Source organism: Eptatretus burgeri, chromosome 1 (assembly GCF_056783735.1).
Source record: "Eptatretus burgeri isolate ZD-2024b chromosome 1, Ebu_testis_v1, whole genome shotgun sequence".
NCBI lineage: Eukaryota > Metazoa > Chordata > Myxini > Myxiniformes > Myxinidae > Eptatretus > Eptatretus burgeri.
This window is the reverse complement of record NC_140961.1, coordinates 162,904,107-162,923,682: the sequence shown is the minus strand read 5'-3', so window position 1 is coordinate 162,923,682 and position 19,576 is coordinate 162,904,107. Positions and strand designations below refer to the sequence as shown.

General features: G+C 41.1%; 1 protein-coding gene across 3 annotated transcripts in view; it reads left to right on the top strand.

Annotated features, from left to right (window-relative positions):
- Positions 1 to 163: 163 nt before the first annotated feature.
- Positions 164 to 19,576, top strand: part of LOC147035901 (LIM homeobox transcription factor 1-beta-like) — a 223,934-nt gene continuing 204,521 nt past the window's right edge. For 2 of the 3 annotated variants that reach the window (XM_085847988.1, XM_085847986.1), the window contains exon 1: positions 164 to 560. In XM_085847988.1, coding sequence (XP_085704114.1) covers positions 539 to 560 — 22 coding nt within the window. In that variant the 5' untranslated portion in view covers positions 164 to 538. The remainder of the gene's footprint in view (positions 561 to 19,576) is intronic. The other variant, XM_085847987.1, reaches the window with a different exon arrangement.

Here is a 19,576-nt window from a genome sequence, read left to right as displayed (position 1 = left end):
GGTGAGAATGATGAGGCGTGGTTGGAGGGGAAAGAGAGGAGGGAATAATTGGAGGAGATTGTGGTCGATGGCAGTAAGATGGGAGGTGGTGCATGGAGAGTGGGGGTGGCTTGGCGTAGAGTGGGATGGGCGTTGATGTGAGTTCGACAGAGTTGGAGGCTTGGGAGGGGAGTGGTTAGAGTAGGTGAGAGTGACTGCGGGTACAAGGCAGCGATGCGATCCGTGAAAACCCCCCGTACACGTAACACGTCGCTCGGCGCCTTGGTAGGTAGGGTTATAGGCGGAGGGGATCGTACTCTGTGGACGTACATCATAATATAGACAGGTAGGATGTAAAAGGAGGAGGGGGGGTAAGAGATGGGGGACGGTGGGGAGTGAAACTGTAAGGACACACTTTGGGCCCTTGGCGTTGTTATATCGGAGGCGGTTGCGAATAAGAATCACAGAACGAGTCGAGTTGTGGAGTCGCCGCCTGCTCTCCACAACGTCCGCTTCTGTACCGCCAAAAGCCCCTGGGGCCACTGGATGGAGGAGAGGAATGGGAGACACGAGCAGCAGTGGTAAGGACAAGGAAGGTGTCTAATGCTTCCATGAAACATCCACATATGCATGTCCAGTTTGTACGATCCCCGTGTACCCTTAACGTCCATTGTGTCATGAGTATATTACCTGTGTACCTTCACTGTACATTGTGTAATCAGCATATTACCTGTGCACTCTAACTGTGCATTGTGTAATGAGTATATTACCTGCATACCCTCACTGTACATTGTGTAATCGGCATATTACCTGTGTACCCTTACTGTGCATTGTGTAATGAGTATATTACCTGCATACCCTCACTGTACATTGTGTAATCGGCATATTACCTGTGTACCCTTACTGTGCATTGTGTAATGAGTATATTACCTGTGTACCCTCACTGTACATTGTGTAATCAGCATATTACCTGTGTACCCTTACCATGCTTTGTGTAATTGTATACTGTATACCTACTCTTGGACCTTTACCATCCATTGTGTAATAGTATTCTGTATTCCTCCTCTTGGACCCTTACCATGCATTGTGCGAAAGCATACTCTATACTTTACTCTTATATCCTTACCGTCCATTGTGTAATAGTATGCTGTATGCCAACTCTTGTACCCTTACCTTGCATTGTGTAATGAGCATATTACCTGTGTATCCTTACATGCATTGTGTAATAGTATACTATATTCCTCGTCTTGGACCCTCACTGTCATTGTGTAATAGTATACTGTATTCATACTCTTGGTCCCTTACCATACATTGTAATCGTATATTGGACTTGTGCATTGTTTGATCCATAAAGGCAGTTGAGTATTATTTATTCATTTGCTCATCTTCATTCCTATGTCATCACTTGAAACTTTAATAACTTTTTCTAACATTCTGAAACTCTTGAACACAATGGGTGTAATAATATATATTTTGTATTTCTCTGCGTTTGTGTGTGCATTGCAAAGGCATGTACTGTATTTACTTCGTGTATGCCGACGTGTGTACATACGTCCAACGATGACATGGTAAATGAGGATTAGCGTACTGTGAAGTGATACTCTCGCTGTGTCATTGGAACGATCTTTTACTGCGTTTGATTTAATATGTTGTGAATAAATACAGATTATTCAAACTCCCATTATTTTCCCCTTTCCTTCAATATATATATATATATATATATATATATATATATATATATATATATATATATATATATATATATATATATATATATATATATACATATATATATATATATATATATATATATATATATATATATATATATATATATATATATACATATATATATATATATATATATATACATATATATACATATATATATATATATATATATATACATATATATACATATATATATACATATACATATATATACATATATATATATACATACATATATATATATACATATATATATATATATATATATATATATATAAATATATATATATATATACATATATATATATATATATATATATATATATATATATATATATATATATATATATACATATGTGATTCGGTTGTTGCTTTAGCGGAATCACTCACGTGTTATCTCGAGGTAATGTGACCAAGAAGGTGTGTTACTAAATGGAAGGAAAATACATTTAAATGCTCTAAAACCATTTATGCGATAAATCGTTCTATTGCCTTCATATATGTTATTTCAAACAAATTGTTTTCGCACATGGATTCCGGATTTAAAAAAAAACACCATTTCGCCACATTATTGATTATTATCGAAAATCACGTGCTTGTGTAATATTATAATAGTAATAGTAATAATAATATGCCAAGCGAGCCACGGTCACCGTTGCCCTCTCATATACACTCATAATTCAATGTTAAATTAAAGCAAGCATTATGATTCATTAAGTTATATTTTATTAAGTTATTTTTCATAATCAAATTACATCATTCCTCTGTGATTTTTTTTTTATAATCAAATTATATCATTCCTTCTGTGATTTATTTTCGATAATCAAATTATATCATTCCTTCTGTGATTTAATTTTTATTTTCTATGATCAAGTTATATCATTCCTTTTGTGATTTATTTTTAAAAAAATAAAATTATATAATTCCTTCTGTGATTTATTTTCGATAATCAAATTATATAATTCCTTTTGTGATTTATTTTTTATAATCAAATTATATCATTCCTTCTTTGATTTATTTTCGATAATCAAATTATATCATTCCTTTTGTGATTTATTTTTTTATAATCAAACTGTATCATTCCTTCTGATCTAATTTTTATTTTCTATAATCAAATTATATCATTGCTTCTGTGATTTAATTTTTATTTTCTATAATCAAATTATATCATTCCTTTTGTGATTTATTTTTTAAAATCAAATTATATAATTCCTTCTGTGATTTATTTTCGATAATCAAATTATATAATTCCTTCTGTGATTTAATTTTTATTTTCTAAAATCAAATTGTATCATTCCTTCTGTGATTTAATTTTTATTTTCTGTAATCAAATTGTATCATTCCTTCTGTGATTTAATTTTTATTTTCTGTAATCAAATTGTATCATTCCTTCTGTGATTTAATTTTTATTTTCTATAATCAAATTGTATCATTGCTTCTGTGATTGATTTATTTTTAGAGTGTATATTTTCCTTCTTGTTTTGACAATTATTTTTGTTTATAAGCTGGAAGGATTACCGCAATAATATAATATATTATGCTTTACTTTGATGAGCCAATCTGTTCCCTCTAATGGTCTATGGCTGAACGTGGAATTTGAAAAGGAAAGATGATTCAATTATAAAGTGTGTAATAATTGTATTAGGTGAATTCATGTTGGTTATTGACTGTTATTAGCAAGTATTTGACGACTTTTACTCAATACATATTGCTCGGTCTTCGTATTTCTGGCAAAATGTAATGCGTTCTTCACACCTAATGGCGTAGGAACTTAACTCTCTAAACATATGTACACCAACCGAAGCACCCTCTCGATGGACCTGAGAAAAGGATGGTACAACAAACTTGCATTCCTTCTTGCATAAAATCTGTCATTGCCTTTCATTCGGTTCAGGTAGTGACAAATCTTGAAAGTACCACATGTTTGTAACATGTTCACATGTTATTGTGCATTATTTTATCTTGTCGTATATTACATCGAGAGCATTGTTTAAAGAAAGCAAATGTATGCTCTGTCATCACTTTGAGTCACAAATATCTTCATGATTCTGCCATGAGCAAGTAGAGTGTGAAAAACAGATTACATAGTGGGTTATATCCGCTCAGACGTACCATACTCCATTAGAGAGCATCGGTGCTGCCGAAGCAGTTTCTTGGCCAAGGGTCATGCTGGGCCATCTCTCTCCCAGCAGGAGTTAGACCAGGAATTTGTAATTTGCTCATGGTACAGGCGATAACTCGCCCACTCTTTGAGAAGGACATCGTTGGGTCTTTGATACCCACCAATGAATGACGGCAGACAGGATGCCCATCTTGACGTCCATCCAAGGGATGGCACACACATTGATGAATCACCAAACTTGAAACAACGGAATGAGAGTTTGTTGGAGGGATGAGATTCAAACCAGGTAACCGAACAAACTATATAACTTTTATGAATTAATTTATTGGAGTGAATTTAAAGCTTGTGTTTTTAACGATTACTCAAAGTATATACCACACATAGTGCACATTCAACTCTGCTTAGTCCGATAGGTTGTTGTATCTTTCTCTTTATAAACTTAGCTTGGTAACATTGCCGGTGTAGTGGATTTTCGAAACACTGTGTATGCATTTTTGAATGTATTACGAATGTTACTGAGCTATGATTAAGTGTGTGTTATTCTCTGTAACTTGGTAGCACGGAGCTTATGCAGCTTTATGTCACAGTCGTGTCGTTAAAAAATTAAGCAACATTACGTTGTGTAACACACGGAAAGCAAGGTCTTGTTTTTACCTTTGGAACCCTCTGTTGCCTGTCTGCGAAAAAGAGCGAAAAAGCCACAAACATTCCGAGAAGCCGCAGGGAAATTGAAGCAATTCGGGCTTTGGGAGCGACTGCACGCGTTTCGTGTTGTCCATGGAAAACTTTGAGTCGCTACCACCTGTCATCTCCCACTGGTCAGAGGCTTGATCAGCAAGTCCGTGGCTTAACAGAAAAATGGCAACGCCAAACAAGGGTGCTCATTGTTCTGTGGTTAAAAATTGTTTATAAAGGACCAAGCATAAATTTCTTTCAATATTGTACATCGTTCAATTTTGCTGTCAATCAATGATGAACACAATTGCAGTTGTGGACGATGAACCTATCGATCAACCCTCATGTATTATATGGTGTAAAATTTGCGTTTATGTCAACGATTCTCAAGGTCGTTACATTCCACTCGAGTCATTTTACATAATCGGTCACAGGAGGATGAATCGATATCTCGTAACTCCACAACAATTATCCACAACGTGCAGTCCATGAATGCACGATGTTATATAAAATGACTGCACGTGAGTTACGATGGATGTGTTTTTATATTTTTCTTTTGGAAATTCAATGGTGGATTTCATGTGCGTGTTTATGATGCATCAGCGAGACGTCGTCAATGGTTCGGAGGTTGTCTGTACTGTAGAAACGTTCTGGACATGACCACATATTGGTACTTTGTATTGATTGGTAACTTGGCAGTTTGTACTGGAAGCCATTATTTTGATTTTCTACCAAACAAATATTGTGAGAAACTTGATATTTAATATCTCTCTTCAGGCCTTGCTTCCTCCTCCTCCTCCTCCTCCTCTCTCTCTCTCTCTCTCTCTCTCTCTCTCTCTCTCTCTCTCTCTCTCTCTCTCTCTCTCTCTCTCTCTCTCTCTCTCTCTCTCTCTCTCCTGCAGGACGCATGGATTCTTCCAGTATCCCTCTCCTGGTTAAACTCCTCTAATCAGGACTTACTACACACCTCAAGTCTTTCGTTCCTTTTTCTCTCTCCTGTCTGTTGGACCACCTTCTTGAGATTGTTCAATTGCACTCTACTACACTCCAAGGCTTCAACCAAGCAGTGAATCGCCATCTTTACGTCATCGTCTATCCTTAACCATGATCCTTTTTTTTTACCGCCATTAACTCTACCGAACCTAACCTCACCAAACCCTCTTAATTGAAGGTTATATTATCCTGTATTTTCCTCACAAAGAACTTTGATGTTGGAGGATGCCAATTGCCCATCAAGGCCGATGCTGTTATGACCGACTTATGGTTATTTGTCTGTGCTTCATCATTTCAAAATGCTCAACATCAACTCAGGAAGCAATACTTATCATTTTTAAAGTGTTCAGCATGACTCAGCCGAGGTTTGAGCCACCGACCTCCCGCACTCGGACCGCATGCTCCAACCATTACACCACCGAGGTTGCGGTTCCTCTTTCCCTCCTCTGTCTCGTCTTTTCCCTTTTTGTTCGTTCCCTTGCTCATTGGGTCCAACTCTGGCCCCACTGTCACTTTTTCTTTTACCCTCTTTGACCTTGCAGAAATTATTTCGGTCAATAATCACACTGTATCATGTAATTTTGCGATCACCTCTGCCTTTCAACTTCAAAAGTGACACGCGGAGTGACACGCACGCATGCACGCACGTGCGCAATGGGCTTACAAGTTAGCTCACCAAGATAAGTGTAATAAATTATTTAAATTGGTTTTTGTGTACATTTTCAAGCAGTTATTGAGATATTTGGACTGATGCATGTCATTGTGTTGTGAAACACAAACAAACCAGGTTTACCAAATTATAACTCGGTGTCATTCGACATTCAATGGTTTGGCTGAAAATACACCTGCATGGCATTCTCGTTCATGTGACTTCTCGACGACCTTGTGTATCGGACGTTTTATTTGGTACGGTATCCTATCCATGTCCACCCATGGTACGTACGTGTCGTGGAACGTATAAATGATTGTACACTCCGTGCAGACTGTCCGTGTCCTAAGATCTGCTGCTGCACCGTACTCTACTCCGTGCTGCATATAGCACAACCTCATGGCCGACACTTGTGTTTCACTAAATGCAATAACTTGTGTTTAAAAAACAAACATTGCCTTTATTACTCCCCGACCAGTTTCACCCGATGGGACTATATGTCTGCTCTCCGTCCGTCCGTCCGTCCGTCTGTCCTGTGGTTTTTCAGATGTTTTCCCCCACACCCTTTAACATGTTCAACTGAAACTTGATACATGGCTTTCTTATGATAAGTTACAGAACAAGTTCGGGTTTCAGGTCGTTTTTTCACACAGTTATGACCTTTTCAAACTTAGAAAATACCACATAAGTTGGGGGAATGTATTGCAAAGCAATTCTCGCTGTTGTTATCTGTTAATATGACAGTTGTGATCACATCAAGTGTGTGTCCTTCCTGTTTTATTTGATGAGTTGTGGATTTATCAGGCTGTGTGCTTCGATTACCATGTATCGTTGATCACTTGCAGTGCGTTGTAGCCATATTTGCAAAGTTGACGTTGTAAAATCCCCTTGAATGATCGAGCAATTTGCGCACGTCTCCGCACACACCGACGCTGCTCGGCCACACGCGTCTCGTCGCTCACCTGCCGCGTTCGGGTTTGTGCACCGCCTCGTACACCCTCCGTGCTCGGCCGCCTTGCAAGCCAATCGTGCTTTGAACGCGTCTCCTCGAGAATCCCATTTGTCTCGTATCGGTGCACAGTGTGGGACGAGCTTCTTGTGCACAACGGCTCAAAGCTATATAATCAACATTTCCTCGGAGTTCTACCCTCTCTATACTCTGACCTTTTCACTGACAGTCTCTTGAAAGCTAATTGAAGGGTTTGTACCTAAATATAAGGAGCAAGATGATAATATTCGGAGATATTTGTACTTTTACACAAGTATTATAAGGACAAGTGATGTACTCCAGACAAAAAAATATCATTCCTTTCCTGGAGTAATTCTCTGCAGATTACTGGAGTATATGAGAGTTGTACTCTCATATACTGTAGCTGTAACTGTTAGTGTTCGAGGGAAGTGTTCCGCTTGAACACCATGTTATTTTTGATGTGGCATAAAACATCTCTCAATTTTCAAACAGGTATTTTCCAGCACATAGAGGTATATTTAGTTAAAATCCACATTTCCAGAGGGGAACTCGTCACAACAGCAGTTTCTGTGACATCAAAGCAAAGATCACAAATCTTCTAAATCTTCTGTACTTTCCAAGTCCTCGTCCGGATATATATATATATATATATATATATATATATATATATATATATATATATATATATATATATATATATATATATATATATATATATATATATATATATATATATATATATATATATACATATATTATTTCTTTCGTTCTTTCTTAAAACCGATTTTTCTCCATCATTATTATTATTATTATTATTATATTTCTACCTCCTCTCTCCAACCTAAACTTCATCAAAACGGACAAGTTAGCCAAACTTTTGTTTTAAAATTCCACATTCAACGTAACAAGGAAGGATCGTCCATGATATGTCATACACCTAGGTGTCACCAAACAGCTACATAACACTCCTTATACATATCTACACCCCATATATCATATTATAAAAAAAAAAAATATATATATATATATATATATATATATATTGTTGGTAGGAGAGGCTTGACTTGTACGCACTTGCCTCGGAGCTGTCGAGCCTGGTTTTGAATCTTGACCCAATGATAGCCTTTCACCGTAGTGTTTTATATGCAGAGTGATGCATTGACCTGGAAGACCCATCCACCAGCGTCGGTCGTTGGTGCACTTTAAAGGTCCCACGATGTCTATAGTAAAGAGCAGGTGAGTTATCATTGGCACTCTGAAGAAATTGGAAATCCCTCTCACCTTCAGTTGAACGTCAGGCCTGACCAGCTGGTTCGTGAAAGACTTGGGATACAAGTAGGTGGCAATGATTGGGACCGTTGAAGACTTCAGCGCTGGGATTCACCTCTTTGTGCAAGAAAAAGAACCACAACGCGTGTGGATTCTCACCAAGGACTTTCCTTTTAACGTCCAATCGACCCGTCAACTGTTTAATTTGTGTTATTGTCCCTTTTATCATCCTCACTGCCTGCAAGGAATTTTATCTCTGTAATAGCTTTTCTAACCCTTGGGTTTTTCTCCCTCTTCACCAAGTAACAGGGCACCATAACATGTGAAACAACAGGCTTTTGTAACTTTTCATGGACTCATACAATGCTTCAAACAAAGAAACGCAACTGATTGTCTTCAAAACACAAAGCATCTAGTATTTAAGAGGAAGAATAAGAAGAAATCTATTTTCATTGATCTCTATTTATTTATTTATTTTTATTTTTCGTTTGCACTCACACACAATTCTTCTATATTACACATCATCATACAAGTGTGAAAAAAGAAGATTTAGCAGTGATGGTATCACCACACCTTAAACATCCAATTCAAGGTGCGCTCTCACCTGGTGCTCTTGGTCGTGAAAGGCCTGAGAGTGGAAGACCAATTACCCTTACCAATAGTCCAGATGACCGTTGAGTACGTACAGCTTTGTGGTCGCACGCTAAGAGGGACACGTTCAAAGCAACTCGGGATGACACACTCACAATGTTCCACGAGAAGCCAAGGTTTGTGTCTCTTTTCAACATGTATGTCCAGACAAAGATAGCATTCCTTTCCTGGAGTAATAATCTGCACACTACTGCAGTAGGACCTGTTACCGACTACAGCATACGAGAGTACAACTCCAGTTTACTATAGTTCTAACTGTAACATTTTTGCCTGGGGGCACGAGTAAATATAATTTGAAACAAATTAATTTTCTTCTTAATTATTAACGGACCTCTGGTCGTTAATTTTCTTCTTAACAGACCTCCGGTAGGTTGTACCTGTTGGTGCGTTTGAGCCTGGGGAGTAACTGCTGAGATCTATCTGTCCGGGTTCTTCCCGACATCTTTGTTCTTTGTTCCTTTCACATTTTTTTTTAAAATAATTATCTTTATCTATCTATAATTCCAGCAATCTCTGTTTGTCTGTCTGTCTGTGACCGCTGTTTCTCGACAACCACTGGTCCGATCTAATTGAAACTTGCCAGGTATATTGCTGGGGACCTGTGGATGTGCCTTTTCAAGGTTTGATATTAATCAGACAAGTGGTTCCCAAGTTATGGCCATTTATTTACCAAACCAATGACAGGACACGGTGCTATGACATCACAATTGACGTCACAATTGTTCATTTTTTTTTTTTTGCACGTACACGCGAGAGCAAAGGAACGGCCTGTGTGGTTGTTGTTTCTGGCACGCGGTTTGAAAGTTTTTTTTTTTTTTGCACGTATGGCCACACACGTATGGGCATGCAGGCACATCACTATGACGTCACAATTTTTTATTTTTTTTTGCACATACGGCCATGCACGTACGGTCACACACGTACGGGCATGCACTAGTTTATTCTAATTCTTTCTTTTTCTTCTCTTTCATCTCTTTTCCTCTCTTTCGTTATCTATCTCTCTCAGGAGAAGTGAGTTCTTGCGGAAATCTTTCTGTGAGGTTCAACTGGCTGCACCTGGATGGGTTTTTGAGGGTAGTGCAGTGGCGGCTGAAACCCGAATCCTGTCCACGTTCCTCCTGACGACTCCATCGTTGCTCTTTACTTCTTCAGGTTCTTTGTTGACCTTCCGTTTCATTACGTACTCCCATATGTTGAAGGATGTTAAGAAACTGTTGGCTCGTTTTGGACAAATGGCAGTATCTCCTTGAGAGACGACATTTTGAACGTGGTTCACACATTGCGAAGCACAGGAATGAATTGGAAGGGAGAACGTTGAGAGTTCCATTCTTGGAGTTCAGCGGTTTCAGTTTAACCTTTCCACATCGACACTCGTACGCACTCCCAAAATCACTTGAACTGTGGACAGATGAGTACACTTGTTTGGTAGATCCACATTTGCTCTTGGATTAAAGTTGACCTTGATGGTCCGTCCCAGTGATCACTTCCATGAAGCAGGTAATATTAAGGTATCAAACAAGCAATATCATCATTTGTGTAACACGTCTAGTCTCCCGTTGTGCACAAGCAACCTCAAGTACCTTAAAAATATTGTCAGGGGAATTTATGAAAAAACCAAAATGACCAATTATTATTATCCACTTCTACACATTACTCATCATTTATCCTTTCTTTTATCCTTTTTAACCCTTTCTCCTTCAGACGCTCTACGTCCAGGTCGTGGTGATTGTTTTACAGAGGGGGCTTCTTAGCTTCAGACCAACCTCATGACCTCCTGCCATTTTGATTTTCAGGTCTTTGTTTCGCAGCACAAAAAGTTTATTCTGTGACTCCTGTGTTTTTAACTCTGGAACTGTGGCGCTGATGTGGCACTGGCTTCTAAAAGTGTCAGACGTTGCAGATCTCCGTCCGTGAACGAACGCATCGGGTGCTGTTCACCCAATGGGTCACATGACGCACAAATTGGTGCATAATGGAATGTGATACACCATTCCTGCCTCCAAATTAACCCCTTGGCTGGTTGTGTTAACATACGACATGTGTTCTTGTGGCAGGTAGTATGTGCTCGTTAATATTCGTCCAGCAAAGGCTGTGAGACGAGACGAGGGTTTGAGTCACCACAACAGCTAAAGGATGATGTATATTGGGATGGATTCTGGGGCGGTAGGGATCACGATTGGAATTCTCGAATCCACTACCTGGCCTTTGATCCTGAAGCAGACGAACCGCGGATGATTCCATGGCGCGCTGGCTTGGTAAGCAATCAAGGATGCCATCCAAGACGTTTATTTCAGGCAGGGTCCAATATCTGAATTTGCTTTACCTTTCCAGCGAATTAAATAACCCACATTGAGGACCGTGCTTCCCAATGCGCCACCTTGATCAAATATGGCCGAGCGTCACCGTAAGTGAACACACCGGCTAATGTCTACCCATAACAGAATGGTGGAGTGAACTCCTTGTTACAACACACACACACACACACACACACACACACACACACACACACACACACACACACACACACACACACACACACACACACACACACACACACACACACACACACACACACACACACACAAACTATGTTGAACAAAAAGAAGCTGACAATCGGACATTTTGGAAAAGTTTATCGAGTTAACAAAAGGCATGGATTTACAAAGTCGTGTCACAAAAGAGAAATCCTTACCCCTGGCACAGAGGCCTGTTCTGACTCAGTCACTTGTCACAGAACCACAGAACAGGCGCCTGCTTCATCCCGGGAAACAAGATTAGGAAGAGGGATAGAGAGAGAAGAGAAACGTACAAGGCGAATTGTCAGCCTCTTACTCACTGTATGTAAGCCGGCAGGCTCACATTGGTCCCACCAAAAGAAAGGTGGGGGGGGGGAGAGAAAGAACAGGAGAGTATGTGGTGTGATGCGAAGTGTGGAGAGAAATGCAGAGGGTGACTGTGTGGGACATAGAGGAAATAGCATGAGGTGTGACAGTCGGTGCGCCCTGAAAAGGACAGTGGGTGCTCATTGATAGCTCCTTATATTCCAAAGGGAACAAAGTACAGCAGGGATATCAAGAGGCAGATAGGGTGAGCCAGAGAGTGTATGAGTGGCCAACGCGTCCGGGAATTCTCCGCGAGCTGGGTCCACTCACATACACAGAACCCTCACTCGCTCGCGCTCCTTCACTAGCCCTCCACTGCTCTGCGGTCATCAGGTTGTCTTCGCAGATTAACAGTCCATTCATGTCGGTCCCCAGATGCGTCAGCCTTGTTCTGTCCTCTGGTCTGGGGTTTTATAGGCCGTGGGGAGGTGTGGCATTGCTGAGATTTCGCCCCCACAATGGCTGTTGGGGCCAGTAGGGTTTTGCTTTCCCATTTGCCCACCATAACTCCAGGAGACGTCCATTGGCTGCTCCCCAGTTATGCAGCATGTCAGGTGACCAAACGTGGCACTGGGCATAGAGGTTGCCATGGTTTTGTTGTTTTGGGTGGGCACGCTGCAGCTGTACTGTAGCTGGATGGCATGGGGCCCGCCTCTCCCCCCCCCCTCCCGCAGTGCATTGGTATCTCTTCTGGTTGGTGTTGAGTCCGTTTTTCTGGAGGATCACTGGCTTGGTTTTGTAATGTGGTGTTTGAGGCTGTTGGTTTTGTAATGTTTTGTGAAGTGTTGTAAAGCTCGTATGGATGTGCTGAACAGATGTATCGAGAGAGACAGAGACATTGTGATGTGGAAGGGGGTAGGGATCCATAGCTGGATTGTGGTAAGTGTGGTATGGTCCGTGTGTTTCACGTAGGTTTGATTTCCATGTCACAGGGATCTGTCAGAGTAAGTCATTCATTACGCGTGATGCTAAGGAGGCAGCATATGTAATTTTATCGAGAGAGTAGTTACATTAATTAATTATGTATATGCAAAACCTCTTCCTTGTGGGTGGGGCAAGGTGAGGACTTCCTATCACAGAGACCCATTGGCTGATTACGATCTCTGGCCAGGAGGGAAGAGAGAACTAGAGTCGACTGGCAAGTCCACGACAAATCCATCCTCTTCCCCAATGGCCTGATTTCCGATCATCAATTTGGATTCAGACCAGGTCAGTCTACCCTGGATATGCTGCTTCTGCTTTTCCAACAAGGCATGGAGGTCCTTAATGCCAGACATGAGATCAGAGCCATCTCCCTCGACATATCGTGTGCTTCTGATACGGTCTGGCACCCTGCCCTACTCACCAAACTCTCTTCCTATGGTATCCAAGGCCATCTCCACTCATGGCTCGCAGACTTCCTCTCCTGTCCCAGTCAACGTGTGTCCCTAAATGGAGTTCCTTCATCCCCTCTTCCTGTTCAGGCTGGAGTTCCTCAAGGTCGCGTTCTGGACCCTGTTCTTTTTCTAGTGTTCATCAATGATCTCTCCAACTCTCTGGAAAATCCTCTTTATCTCTTTGCTGATGATTCCACCCTCTGCCATCCCTCAGAGCGGCAAGCCGCAGCCTCTTCGCTCTCTGCATATTTGGTTAAAATCACAAGCTCGTCCAACACGTGAAACATGTCTTTAAATCCTGACAAATCTCACTATGTCTCTCTTAAAGGACCATTTGGAACCCCCCACCCCCCCCCCCCAATCTACTTTCACAACAATCCTCTTGAAGAAGTCCTTTCATTTAACCTTCTAGGTCTCACTATCTGCCATGATCTTTTCTGGAAGAGCCACATATTCAAGATGACCTCCAAAGCCAGTGGCCGACTGGACATCCTTCATCGTGCGACGTCCTTCCTTGACACACCTGAGCTCCTGACCTCATACAAAGCTTTCATATGCAGCCTGGTGGAGTACTGCTCTCCCCTCTGGGCTGGTGCTCCCGCCTCTTACCTTTCTTGGCTTCGCGCTGTGGAAACCAAAGCTTTTAGGATCATTGGTATCTCCTGCGATGAAGCTGAGTCTTTTGGGTCTCTCACTGTCTCACTGGAGGTAGGTCTGTGGTCTTTCTGTCTTCTACTGTCTCCTCTCTGGCTTTGCCCCTCCCCCTCCCCCCTTGCTATCTCTCTGTGCTTTGTCTGTCCTATATTTCCACAGGGCATTGAATGTCTGTGAAAAACTCCATTCTGGTGAAACTGCCAAAATCAAGAATCACTGCTTATCTTAACTCTTTCATTTCTCTTTGTCCCTGCTTCTGGAACAATCTCTCACACTCACTTCAATCCCACTCTTCCCTCCAGGTCTTCAAAACAGTTGTTTACCACCACCTCTTATCTTCCTCCATCCAAAACCTTGATCTTTTCTACCCCCGTTAATCCATCCCACACCCACCTCCTTCAAATTCCTTGTTGTCCTTCCTGAAAGTCCTTGTACCTGTCCACCTTGTTTACCCCATGTACCCTGCCCCATCCCTCTCCTTTCCACAGATCTAATGCCTCCATTCCCCACTGTTTTGTGCTTCAATCTCCCACCCCTCTTGTCTCCTACTCCACTTGTTCTATGTTGCGTGTGTTAGTTCTTATATGAGCCTCGACATGGTATTTTTTTTTTAAAAAGAAGAGGAACAGGAGAGGCTTGTGGAAGAGATTTCGTTGGAGCGTCGATGGGAGAGTCCACAAGAGAGGACAAGGAGAGGCTCGTGTGGGAAGGACGGACGGAGACCTCGCTTGGAGGAGAAGCCTCGTGTGGAATTGACCCAAGCTGAGAGGAAGAAGATGGACGGCAGACCAGGAGGCCTTGGTCTAAATGGGACAAAGGGGACCACGTGGCCTGGTTGAAGGCCTCCTCATCGCTGGAACTACTCGTGGCCATTTCACTTATTTGGACACCATTGTTACTGCCTCTTGTCATGTGCCTGTTCTCTAAAACAGGCTGCGTTGTGTTGAACTGCATCCACCCTGTGCATCAGATAAAAGAAAAGTCCCGTCTGAATTATTGTGTTGTAGTACAAGTGTGATCTGTGGTGCCTAGTGGGTTAGGATTTGAGCTTTTATTTCTCACCATTGTATATAAGTTTGCGTATCCCATTCTCCCTTTTGTGTCTTTTAACTCGCTTGGTTTGTTCCATTTATGATAGTGTCTTGTCGACCCTCTTCCCTGTGCTTTTCAATATAAAATAAATCCTTGAAAGTGTAAGTAAGCATGCTTCAGCCATCTGCTTTATGTGTGTTTGCCATCGTTTCAGCTCATTTGGGACACCTTGGGGAACATAAGTGGAGTAATATTGAATGCAGTGCATTTAAAAAGACCGCTTTGACCATCCCTCGGGACGAAAGGTCTCGGCTTTGAGGAATTCCACATTAACGGATACTTGGACATGAGATATATGTATGTGTATACATATATATATATATATATATATATATATATATATATATATATATATATATATATATATATATATATATATATATATATATATATATATATACGGATCTCTTGATTTAAGCCATCGTTGCGTTCTTTAAGATAGTCATGCAAATTAAAACCAATTTAGAATTTAATAAATTTAATAATAAATCAGAAATTAATTCTAACAAGTAAAAATTGAAAAATTAAAGAAAGGGGATGTTAACACTACGTTACCTGCTGCTGCTGCTGCTGCTGCTGTCTTCTTGTTTCTGGAAGTGTTGAGGGGAAGGAGGTGGAGGAGTTATAGAGGAGGGGGATCATCTGTGGTAGATGACCTTGGTGAAGATGGTGATATTGATGATGTTGGTGATGTTGAATTGGAGAGGGTATGAGATGTGGTTTAGCTTTTTGACCGCTAGATGTTAAGGGCTCACTGGCATTGTCCTTTGGATGTTCTTTCCCTTCATTTTTTTTGGAAAAAAGGAAAACAAAGTCGTATGAGGTGCCTTCATCTGCTTTTCTTTTTAAATTAAATTATAGCAGCTGAGGTCTGCTTGGACATTTCGAGCCACTCTTCTGTGTTGGGGTCATCTTCATCGAAGATGGCGAGACCCATATCAATGAGGCGGAAAGCCTCCACCATCCTCGTACTAGTGAGAGTACACAGTGGCTCAACCTCTTCACTTTCTGCCTCTGACTCCTCCACCTAGCGTTCCTTCTCCAGCATTAGAAGGTCCTCATTTGAGAGCTCCTCTACATCACCTTTCTCCACCTCCTCAAAGCCGACAGTCTTCGCCATTTCGACGATGTTACGTCGTGCTTTCGCCAAATCATTATTCACGCTGAAAACCTTGAAGCCGTGAACAAATTTAGGGCAAAGTTTCCCCCATACTCCATTCATGCAGGAATGGGTGACTTCCTTCCAAGACTCCTCAACATTACATAGAGCATCCCTTATTGTGAAGGCCTTCCAGAATTCCTTTACAGTCATCTGATTATTATCAGTTGATTTCACCAGGTTTGCAAATGTTATTCAGAGATGATACACCTTGAATGAAGCAATCATCCCCTGATCCATGGGTTGAATTAGAGATGTCGTGCTGGGTGGAAGAAACACAACCTTCATGTTCTCGTTGAGGTCCTGGATGGATGTTGGATGGGCTGGAGCATTATCGAGGAGGATGAGAATTTTAAAACTCAAATTCTCCTTCTCACGATATTCCTTCAACTCGGTAGCAAGCTGGGAGCTAAAATATTTACAAAATATTATACCTGTTATCTAGCCCTTGGCATTTGAATATCAACAGACAGTCAAACATTTTTAAACATATCCCTTCAGAGCCCTGGGATTTTTTGAATGGTAAAACATTAATGGTTTCAATTTACAACTAGAACTGCCACTTTATAACTGCTGGCAGTGATGACCGGGTACCCAGTCCGTCCGCCTTTGATACAACATGGGACTTTCTGCAGATGACAGTCGCAAAGTTTCGCTTTGATCGGGAAAGTGGTTCCAGAAAAAAACGTTATTGAAGAGTGATACAAACAGAGGCCTGCTTCGATATGGCATGGGACTGAAGAGCTACGAACCGGGCAGCACAAAGCGTTCAATTTCCTTATTACTGGCGAACAGATTCAAATAATTAAATAATTCTGGCTGCCAAACCGCGAGACCGATCAGGTTGAAATTTTAAACGTTTGTTTCGCATGTCGGCTAAATTACAAATGTGAAGTTTCGTATATATAGAAGCAGCGGTTCCAGAGTAAACATTAATTAATATTTATCCTTCAATCCAAGATGGCGGCCAAACCATGTGACTTGTGATGTCATAATTTTCACCACATGTGCAAACACGATTGGAGACGATAAGTGCAAATTTTCGCTTCGCCAGGTTAAGCAGTTCCAGAGAAAACATTATTTAATATTTTTCTTAAAACCAACATGGCTGCCAAACCCTGGGTCCGATCCCGTTGAAATTTCAAACCCTCATTCCGCATGACTGTTCCACCATAAAGGTGATGTTTCACATTTATTGATGTAGTAGTTCCGAGTAAACATTAATTAATATTTTTCCTTCAATCCACTATGGCTGCCAAAGGTTGTGTCGTACCTCAAAAGGGGGTGAGAACTTTTTATTCGTCATGGAGAGGCGGTCATAGTGGTGGAGTTTCGCCTGGATCTGTTCAGTCGTTTCAGAGAAAAAGACGTTTTAAGATATTATTTTTCAATCCAAGATGGCTGACGAACCATGTGACCTATGACATCACAAATTTATATTCTGCTTCCAACTGGGAATTGGAACACGTGTGTGAAGTTTCGTGTTAATCGGTAAAGGTGCGTTTTTCTATCCAAGATGGCCGCCAAACCATGTGACGTGTGACGTCATAATTTTTACCAAGCGTGCACACACGATGGTAGATGATAATTGCAAACTTTCGATTCATTAGGTTTAGCGGTTCCAGAGAAAACATTATTTAATATTTTTCTTAAATCCAACATGGCGGCCAAACTGTGTGACTTATCAATTCGAAATTAACAAACTTATATCGCCTACATGTCCCGAATATACTTCTGAAATCTGCCCTTCATCCGACCAGCACTTCTGGAGAAGATGTTTGAAGGTTTTGGGGTTTTTTCAAGATGGCTGCCAAACCATGTGACCGATCAAGAAGAAATTAACAAACTTGAGAAACGACCTCATGGGGAATATATGTCTGAAGTTTCGTCTTCATCTATCTTGCCGTTCTGGAGAAGAAGATTTTAAAAATTTATTCATTTTCAATCCAAGATGGCTGCCGAACCTTGTGACCTATGATATCATAAATTTAAATTCTGCTTTCCATCATCAACCCGAACAAGTGTGTGAAGTTTCGTGTAAATCGGATAAGGTCTATTTTTATATCCAAGATGGCCACCAAACCATGTGACTTCTGAGGTAAAATTTTTTTTACCATGTATGCAGACTTGAGCGAGGAAGGGACTTGCAAATTTTCGCTTCGATGGCTTATGAAATTCCAGAGAAAACATTATCTAATATTTTTCTTAAATCCAACATGGCGGCCAAACTATGTGACCTATCACTTTGAAATTAACAAACTTGCATCGCATACATGTCCCGAATATATAATATGCACAAACCAGCAAACCGATTTCGATCAAACTTGGCGAACAGGTGCCATATGAGCTGGGAGTGTGCATGTTTGAGTTTCGTACGTTATCGTATGTACTGCATCGCAACCACCCGTTGCTATGCAGCAGCCGAAAAACCGCGTACGGTATTTTCAATGCTTGTCCTACAGTCTTGAATGTGGAGAAACGAGACTTCGGAATTAAATACTTCGAGATATTTAGAAAATTTTACCTGAGCCGATTTTTGATTTAGGTTTTGACCTCCTTGGTGACAAGAAACAGGACATGACCCTGGAGGACATCTTCCAATTCATTGAGGCTAAATAATCTGGCAAACGGTCAGCATCTACACTACTGGACACATACTCAGTGGAAGCAGCTAGCAGCGCATATCAAAAGGCCAAGCAAGTAACCATCAAGGACAGAAACGACCCATGCTCCTACTGTGGCAAAAAGGGACACGGGGAGAGCGCCCCAGCCCACTTTGGCAAGACAGAATGTGTGGCATATGGTCACAGATGTGGGCATTGCAATCGCGATCATCACATGTAGAGTGTATGTCGCAGTAGGAACAAACCTAAACGCACGAGTGCCTCTTCTAATAACAATGACAATGCTGTGTTTGATACCTTATGTACCGTTCATGTATCAGCACAACGGTCGAATGAAACTCCAAACATATCTGGGCATGAATGTAATGAGTTTGATAACGTTATCAATTTGGGTTGATCACACTGTGAGCATTCCATCACCCTTGACCACCATGTTTATGACAAACTCTCTATTACATGCATCAGGAAGAGTTCAAAACCTCAAGCATTGTTAATGTGACTGTCAAAATCATGTGCGAAGACTACGCAGTGCCTGGCTTTGACCTTTCCACTCAGACCACGACTTGCCATGTCCCCACGATGGCAGACACAGGGTGCCAGAGTTGCCTTGCTGGTATAAAGGTCATCCACCGCCTTGGCTTGCGCAAATCTGATCTCATCCCAGTAACCATGAGAATGCACACTGCCAACAATGGAGGCATCAATATCCCTGGGGCCACTGTACTTTGCTTGTCGGGCAAAGACAAACGG